This window comes from Falco punctatus (assembly GCF_963210335.1).
Source record: "Falco punctatus genome assembly, chromosome: Z".
Lineage (NCBI taxonomy): Eukaryota > Metazoa > Chordata > Aves > Falconiformes > Falconidae > Falco > Falco punctatus.
In genome coordinates this window covers 85,207,138-85,215,310 of record NC_137586.1, presented here as the reverse complement: position 1 = coordinate 85,215,310, position 8,173 = coordinate 85,207,138, and the positions used below count along the sequence as shown (strand labels likewise).

General features: G+C 45.7%; 1 protein-coding gene across 2 annotated transcripts; it reads right to left on the bottom strand.

The window, feature by feature from the left end:
* Positions 1–1,865: 1,865 nt before the first annotated feature.
* SLC25A51 (solute carrier family 25 member 51) lies at positions 1,866–8,173 on the bottom strand. Of its 2 annotated transcripts, XM_080372528.1 has the most exons (3): positions 8,040–8,173; positions 7,505–7,683; positions 1,866–4,616 (listed from the first exon to the last, which is right to left on the bottom strand). In XM_080372528.1, exon 3 carries the CDS (start codon positions 4,575–4,577, stop codon positions 3,702–3,704), a length of 876 nt encoding a protein of 291 aa, XP_080228654.1. In that variant the 5' UTR covers positions 4,578–4,616; positions 7,505–7,683; positions 8,040–8,173; the 3' UTR covers positions 1,866–3,701. The 2 variants fall into 2 exon arrangements, with proteins under 2 accessions (XP_080228654.1, XP_080228655.1); XM_080372529.1 differs by lacking the exon at positions 8,040–8,173 and having other exon boundaries at positions 7,505–7,995.

Below are 8,173 nucleotides of genomic sequence, written 5' to 3'. Positions count from 1 at the left end.
GTTGTGGGAGCAAATGCATTTTCGGAGTGTTCATTAGAGGTCAGTCTTTAAATCACTGCAGCACTGTTAAGATACTTGTGGGGAAGGAGACAGAAACTCTTAATAGGACTGTACAATGACATTCACGTGTACGTACTTTCTGTGTGTGGTGGGGTGGGGTGTATTTCAGTAAACATCCAGCCACGGGGCATCAGTCCACTTGTCAAACAGGGGTAGTTCAGGGAAAAAAATGTAACCTCCCAACGGAACTATTTGGGATAGGAAGAAAAGCACAGTGATGATGTAGACACACATGCATGTTTGTTTGCACTCTTGGAGGCTTGGCAAGGACAGTTTGATTGCCTACTACCAGAAGTAGAATGTAAACATTGGGTTTTTCTGGGTTTATTTTTATTTTTTTTTCCTTTTTTTTTTTTTTTTTTTTTTGGGGGGGGGGGGCGGTGGGGGCAGGGAACATGACCTTGGTTGATTTTGTGAGGGTTTTTTTTCTGTGGTGCTTTTTTTTTTTTATTATTTTTTATTTGGGTAACACTGATGTGGAGAAGGTCCTGATACCGTAAAACATGGGTCTGTTGCTATATGAAATGTGAACTCTTAGAAAAAAAGAAACATACTTGCCAAATGAAAGCTTTCAAAAAATCTAGTTTACAAGATTCTAAGAAGTTGCAGTAAAAGGAGAAAGTCAATGGCCCATAATATTTTTGTCCTGCAGGAAAAAGAAACTTCTCATTTCCTGATCTTAGTCAAAGGTGCATTTTCTTAAGCACAAAATATCTTCAGTTAATTAATGTTTTTAATACCAGAACAAATTGTGCACGTAGAATATTTTGAAATACTTGAGATTTCATAGTAAAAATTGTAGCCTTTTAATACAGTATAGACAGTATCAGAACTACTCTGAAAATAATTGTACTTAAAGCCGTACAGTAACTTCCTATTTGTGGACAGTTTGTCTTGCTTGCATAATAAATTAAACATTTAATAATTCAATTCATTAAAATCTATTTTAATGTATTTATCTTACCCGGAGCTGTGTTCTGTAATGCTCACCGGTTCTTGCCTCTTCCCCCCAGCAAAGTTAGGGAAAAAAAAAAAAAAAAGATTGCTTCGAGCCAAACAACCTCTGTAGGAAGGTTTCTCTCCCCCCGCAGGTTTCTTTGCGACTGTCCTTGCCACCCAGCATGTTTGTGAGAAAGAACAGTTCACTCGCGCAGCCTAGAAGGCAGGACATACGTATGCTTAACTACACATTCGGCATAACTACCCATTCTGTCGCCTGAGACAGCACCCGTGGGGTAAGACAGCACCTTTAGACAGCAAACCCTTGAAGGCAGCGTTGCTGTTCTCGTCAAGTTTTGCTGAAGGAATCTTTCTCCAGCCGTCTTTCTCTCAGCAGTATTCCTGTTGACTGTTGTTGATGGAATTCCTCTTCCCCTTCTGTTAGTTGAAGCATTGCAGCTCCTTCTGCGCTCTCTTCCTGGCCTGGCCAACACGTGCCGTTTAGTACGTGACTTATTCCATCTCACAGTGTGCCAAAACTCACTGGACCCCTCCATCCACTAAGTATGTGCCCTCTTAGGCGTGAAACACCTGTCATTTGTGAAGCACACTCCTCTGAGCGTGCTGGCAAACCGGCGGTGGTTATAAAGAGACGATACTCAAGCACAGCTCTGTCCTGACAGACATACAGCGCGCTCCATCTAACTGTGCTGCCTAAGCAGAGACAGACCAGGACTACGTTTCCCCTCCCCCACCCCCCAGTAAAGCCAGTCATCAATGAGTAGTGGGTTTGTGGTAAAAACCTTACCCTCAACGCTTCAGATTTCCCAGCGTTACAGAAGTATATAGTATCTTTCACAGAAAAGCAGGATGCAAATGTCTTTATTCCATCAAGGAGTGATTACAAAAAAAACCAACCTCAACAGTACACTGGTAAAAATCAGAATCTGCCAATAACAAACATTCAGTAAACATTTTATTTAAATGCAAATAATCACAACATTTGGATACAAGAATGCTCACTTGTGCCTGGCCATTTTTAACTGTGAAGCTAGGGACTCTATTATGATTATAGCACACTGATTACCATCGGTACTTGAGGACAGTTTAGCAAATGGAAAATGCAAAGTAATAGCCACTCCAAAACTTACGAGAAGATCAAGTCACACCAGCTTCTGAAAGCTTTCCTGTCCCCCATCATCCAAAATAATTATATATATATATATATGTATAGTTTCATAGGGAGTCCCCCAAGAGAATCAAATGCTTTGTATTAAGACAGTCACCTTGTTCGTGGTCACACTTGCTCTTCTTCCCCTTTCTCTCAGGCCTCAAGTCCTACCTGTCTCACCTCCCAAGCCTGTCAGACACTTGACACTTCTTATTTCGGTGAAGTCTTTTTCATGCCTCACCTACAGAAGTCCACAAACACATCTCCAAGCGCTGTATCTTTCCTACCTAGCTGCTTCCAAAGTCATCTTTGGCTACTGTCTCTGCTACACTTACAGACCAAAAACCTCATCTTGTCAGTGCCGCTGTACATCTGTCTTACTGAACTTGTTTTAGAGTACACAACAAGCAGGCTGAACTCCCAAGTTTCAGGTAAAATCCACCTCCTTGTGATCCATTATTCCACAGCCCAAATAAAACAGAAGTAATTTGCAAAAGACAAGAAATCTCAGTACAAAAGAGCTGTGTTTGTGAACTACTGTCACAGCTGCAGGAGGCTGGACTATTTTGTATTACAGAAAGGGCCATTTTCTTCCTGGCCCCACAGAATTAAGCAACAGAAAAAGCAGCAATGCAAAAACAAAACCCCAAAAAAACACAAAACCCAAACCCACCACCACCAAAAACCCCAACGAAAAGCAGAATAAATTTGATGTTTACAAGTAGAAGGTTTGTTTTGTTTTTGTTTTTTTTTTTAACAAGGAAGGACACTTTAAAGCTTTACTAAATTTGGTGTTTCCTTCCTTCTGCTCTTCCCTTTTCACATGAAGGCACACAGACATGTACACACAGAGATCCCACTTTGAACGGGAGTCCGCTTACACTGAAGTTAAACATTCAGTAAGTACTCTTACACTGCTGAACGAAATGTTCATCTTAAAGCCAAGCATCAAAACAGCTGGCAGAAGAGTTTGTGTAGGCTTAGTTTTAAGCTTGAAGTCTAAGCTTCAGTCATCCTCAAACTGGAGCCATCTATTTAGATTTAAACAGTAAGAAGTTCTTAGGACCCAGAAGCATTTGAAAATGCAGTTCTTAAACTGAGATTTTGAAGTCTGTCAGGTTAAGGGAATCAATTTTCATCAGCCCCTCCTTTATTTTTTATATTCTACAATGTGGATGGTGGAGTACATTCCATCACAGAGCGTTAAGAAGTTTTGGGAGTGATACAGAACAAGCTGCAGGACTAATATAATACTCTTTTTTTTTTTTTTTTTTTTTTTTTCCTTTTTCTCCAAAACTTTGTATTTGTCTATTAGGTCCATTATGGGAAAACTCACTTGCCAGCAAATAAATACTTTCAAACTTTCATCTTAATTGCACCAAGATTTAGATGCATCACCATTCACCCCATAAATACTGAAGGCCAAGACTAATTACCTTTCACACTACGCAGGCACTGTTCCCTGGGATTAAGTGACATCACACATGCCAATACCCAAATGAACAGAAGAGCCAAAGGAAGACAGTGGTTTTCACAACATCTTTAGCAAGAATTCGTAGGTTGCATTGATTATGCCCCAGGACAGGACAGAGCGATGGTAATTCAGATGGGCCCCTCTGAAAAGGTGTATCAGCTTTCTATCACGTTCCAGCCATATCTTCACAAAAACGTTTGAGAAGGACTGAAATTCACCACCAATTTGAGCTTGCATGCGAGTTTTTACAACATTCACTGGGAAAAACAAGAATCCCAGCATGGCACCCAACAGCCCTCCACAGATAAAGTCATTGACTAAATGAGTGCTGTAAGAAGTTGCTTCAGGCAGGCACTGCTTGATAGGTCCCCGTAGGCCAAAGAAGAGTGCATTACTGGGCCCATTGCGGAGCAGAATGGGCACCAATCCCCGATAATATTCTCTCATCCCATAGACTTTCAGTACCTTGAAAGCCTGGTAAGTGTTTGTAAATTTATCATGGTGTTTGTAGTCCTGAAGCAAAGTCTGAACTCTCTCAAAAGGTGTAAGAATAGCTTCCGTGGTCCCTGCAAGCACTGCTGCCATGCTGCGAGTGAGTAGTTCAGGAGCGCTCACGTGGCAATGGAGCAGGGAGGAGAAATCTTCGTACAAGCCAAACATCAGAGCCAGTGTTGTTGTTTTCTGCATCAACGGAGGAAGGATGCCACGATAGAGATTTCTAAGTCCGTCCTTCTGCAGCTGATGTACTGCATCCTTTGTTTTCAAACCATACAACTGCTGTCGAAAGAGAACCTTCTGGATGGGAAAAGTGACTGAGATATTTGTGAAGGCTGCACAGTAGCCACAAAGATAATGTTTACCAGAGGTAGCTGTTACGTCATTGCTTAGGTATTTCTTTGAATTTGTTGGGGCAGAACTTTCTGAATCCATCATACTGTTTTTCTTACTGCAGTATATCTCAGTTCTCCTTCCCTACATCAAAGAAAAAAAGAACAAACATAAGCAGAGCTGCAGGTGACCCCGCAGCTTTTTTCACAGTAGCGGATCATTCAAACAGCACCTGCTACTTGACATCCACGGAAAGCCCATAAAATTTCAAGGAGAAAAGCAACACATGGAATACTGGACAGACGCTGCACCGTTTTCTCAGAGACCTGAAGTTTTTCCCTTCTGTACACTTTCAAATTAAAATAGAAATAAATTGGGAAGGAAATTGAGAGATGAACTTCTCAAGTGCTACACTACAGCTAACAAGAGGAAACTTACACATTAGGTCTCCTCATTCACTATGCCGAGGAATTTAAACGTTGAAAGGTCTACTCTCACAGTAATAAAATACACTTCACCAGGACGGTGGTGGTAGGGACAGAACAGATTAAAAAAAAAAAAGAAAAGAAAAAATAATAATAAAAAAAAAAATTTAAAAAATAGACATGCAGTAGTATTAAAAATTCTCATCATTCCAGATTCCAGTCTGCCTTTTCCTAAGGCAGAAAACAAAAGATAATTTAAATAACAATTTGTTGTGATTTAACTTGGCCAGCAACTAAGCACCACACAGCTGCTCACTCACTCTTCCCCACTTCCCTGGTGGGATGGCAGGGAGAACCGGTAGAGTAAAAGAAAGAAACATGCGGGTTGTGATAAAAATAATGTAATAACTAAAAAGAAATTTAAAAAATATTTTATAGGGGGGGGTGGGGGAAAAACCCAACAAAAAGAGAGGAAAATAAAACCCAAGAAAAGCAAGCAATGCAAATGAAAACACTCACCGCCAATCACCCATCACCTGCCACCAACCTCCCCCTCCCTGTTTTATTGCCGTGCAAACATCATATAGTGTAGGAGATCCCTTGGGGTCAGCTGTCCTACTTGTGTCCCCCCCCCAAACTCCTTCACTGGGCAGGGTGAAGAGCAGAGAAGTCCTTAACACTTGCAAGCCCTGCTCAGCACTGAAACATCCCAGTGTTTTCAACAGTTTCCAGCATAAAGCCAAAATACAGCCCCATACCAGCTACCATGAAGAAAATTAACTCTATCCTAGTCAAGGCCTGCATGCAATCGTAATCCCAGACTTAAGTTAAAGGACAAGAGCTCTTCTAACAGAGTGTTGAAAATTTCTGAAAGTTCCAGTGAAATCAGCCTGCAGCAGCATCCACAAAGACAGACAGCGTCTTGAACCCACCCCTAACTTTCACAATCTGTCACAAAGTTTCAATACCTTGCACTTGGCTAGACCCGAGGCCCCGAAGGACACACAAACACAGACAGTTCTACCAAATAAAGCAGAATAGTACTGAAGCAATCATTACCAGGCAACACTTCTTCCTCATTTAAAACGGGATTACTTATTTCAGCAATTGCAGAAAGCTGGGGGGTTTGCAGCTGATCTGAATCCTAATTTAAGACTACAGCACAGCTTTAGTGAAGTCAGTAACAACCAAGGGAGGCTGGTGGTAGTTTGTGAACTTCAGATACTCCCCACAAGCAACATGCATGAGATTTCCATGGTTTCAAAGTGGTATTTGGGGCTAATACTCCTGCTGGGCATGAGGAACCATTTCTTAAGGTGCAGCCGCTACAGGCTGTTAGGTGAAGGGCACATGTATAGTGGAAGCTATACAGAAACAAGGTGGATCGCTCAAAGCAAACCTTATGGATTCTTTTGACAAAGTACGCTATTTTTAAACCAAAACTCATATACACCTGGACTGGCTTTTCCCTACAGTTAGACACTATGTAATCCTTTAAGGCCTGGCAACTGAAAGTTCTATCTACATCATTTAAAAAGATGAAGTGTCTTTGTCAATATGAGAAGTAATACCAGAGACTACGATTCACGGCTTACACACCAATTTATATATGCACCTGCTCAGACTCACATTTGGATTACAGCAGTTCTCCTTGCATATACTAAAAAAAGCCACATCTGCCAACACGTCTTAAAACAGGGCACAGTGGGTCATGCTAAGTCAACTAAACAATGTGGAGGAGTCTCACCAGAGACAACGCCGTTACGGAGATGATTCAAAAGGCCTTTGGCAACTGGTCATTTGTATGGGTGGCAGCTCCATGCAGCCAAAACGTATTTCTCCTCTCAAAAGAAACTCCGAATAAATAAAAAAAAAATGTAAAAAAATATATAGACACACCTCTAGTTTAGTTTCAGAAGCTGCATGCTCCTTTTGGTGTAACTGCTGGATCTGTCAGTAGGGAAGTGTGTGATGTCTTTAAAAAATGCATAGGTGCGGTGCTTCATGACAGGGTTTACTGATGGACTTGCCAGTCCTGGGTTAACAGTCAGACTTGATCTCAAAGGTCTTTTCCAAGTCAAACAACTCTACGATTCTCTGTCTCCTGGGACAGTAACTCCACCACCTGCCTGGGCAGCCTGTTCCAATACCTGGCCACCTTTTCCATGAAGAAATTGTTCCCGAAATCCCATCTAAACCTCCTGTGGTACAACTTGAGGCTGCTTCCTCTTGTCCAGTCACTCGTTATCCGGGAGAACAGACTGACGCGGCCCCTCACCTCCCCCCTGGGCCTACAGCCTCCAGTCAGGTTCTAGGGAGCGATGAGGCCTTCCCTGAACCTCCTTTTCTCCAGTCTAAACATCCCAGTTCCCTCAGATGCTCCTTGCAAGACTTGTGCTCCAGCCCCTTCGGCCTTCTCTGGACACACGCCCGCATCTCGCCGGTCCCTCTTGGACAAGCGGGGGGGTGGGGGGGAGGGGAGCCCAAACTGAACCCACGTATCTGTTCGCTTGCTCCTCCAGCCGATCACCCACCGGTACGGGGTACACCAGGTTACGAAGCCGGGGTTCGCCAGCCCCCCGCTGGCAGCACGCTCCCCCCACTCACCGCATTGTCGGCGCGGGGCTTCCCGCCGCGCAGCCCCGCGGCCAAACCCGCCGCTCCGGTACCGCCGAGGAGGCCTCAGTATCCCTCACGACGCCGGCAGGGCCGCCCGGCGGCGGCACCGGCGTGCGGGGAACGCTCGGGAGCGACGGCAGCCCCTCCGGGGCACGGCATCAGGCGACCTGAAAGGAACAGCCAGGCCCGAGTCAGAGAAGCTGCAAAGGCGCGGGCGGGCGGGGAGGCCGCGGCCGCGCCGGGCCGGCGACACAAGGCACCCGCCCCTTACGCCCGGCCGGTGGAGACGCTCCCTCCCGGGCCAGGGCCTGCAGCGCTGCCCCGCTCCCAGCGGCCCGCGACCGGGATCGCCCTCAAGGTCAGGCCGGCAGGGCAGCGGAGCGCGGGGCGGCGGCTGCGGCCCACTCCCAACGGAACCGCGCTCGTCCGCCCGCCCCCGTGCGCCTGCGCGGCCGCCGCGCCGCGCCGAGCCGAGCCGAGCCGGGCCGGGCCGGGCCGGGCCGGGCCCCGCCGCGGGCCGCACCTGCGGCTGTTGCCATGGCAGCAGTAGGACCGGAGCCTCCGCCGGCCCCGCGGCCTTCCGCCGTGCGCGCGCCGCCGTGTCACGCAACCGCGCCGCCTGACGCGACGGCGCCGCCGGCGGCGGGCGCGGGGGGA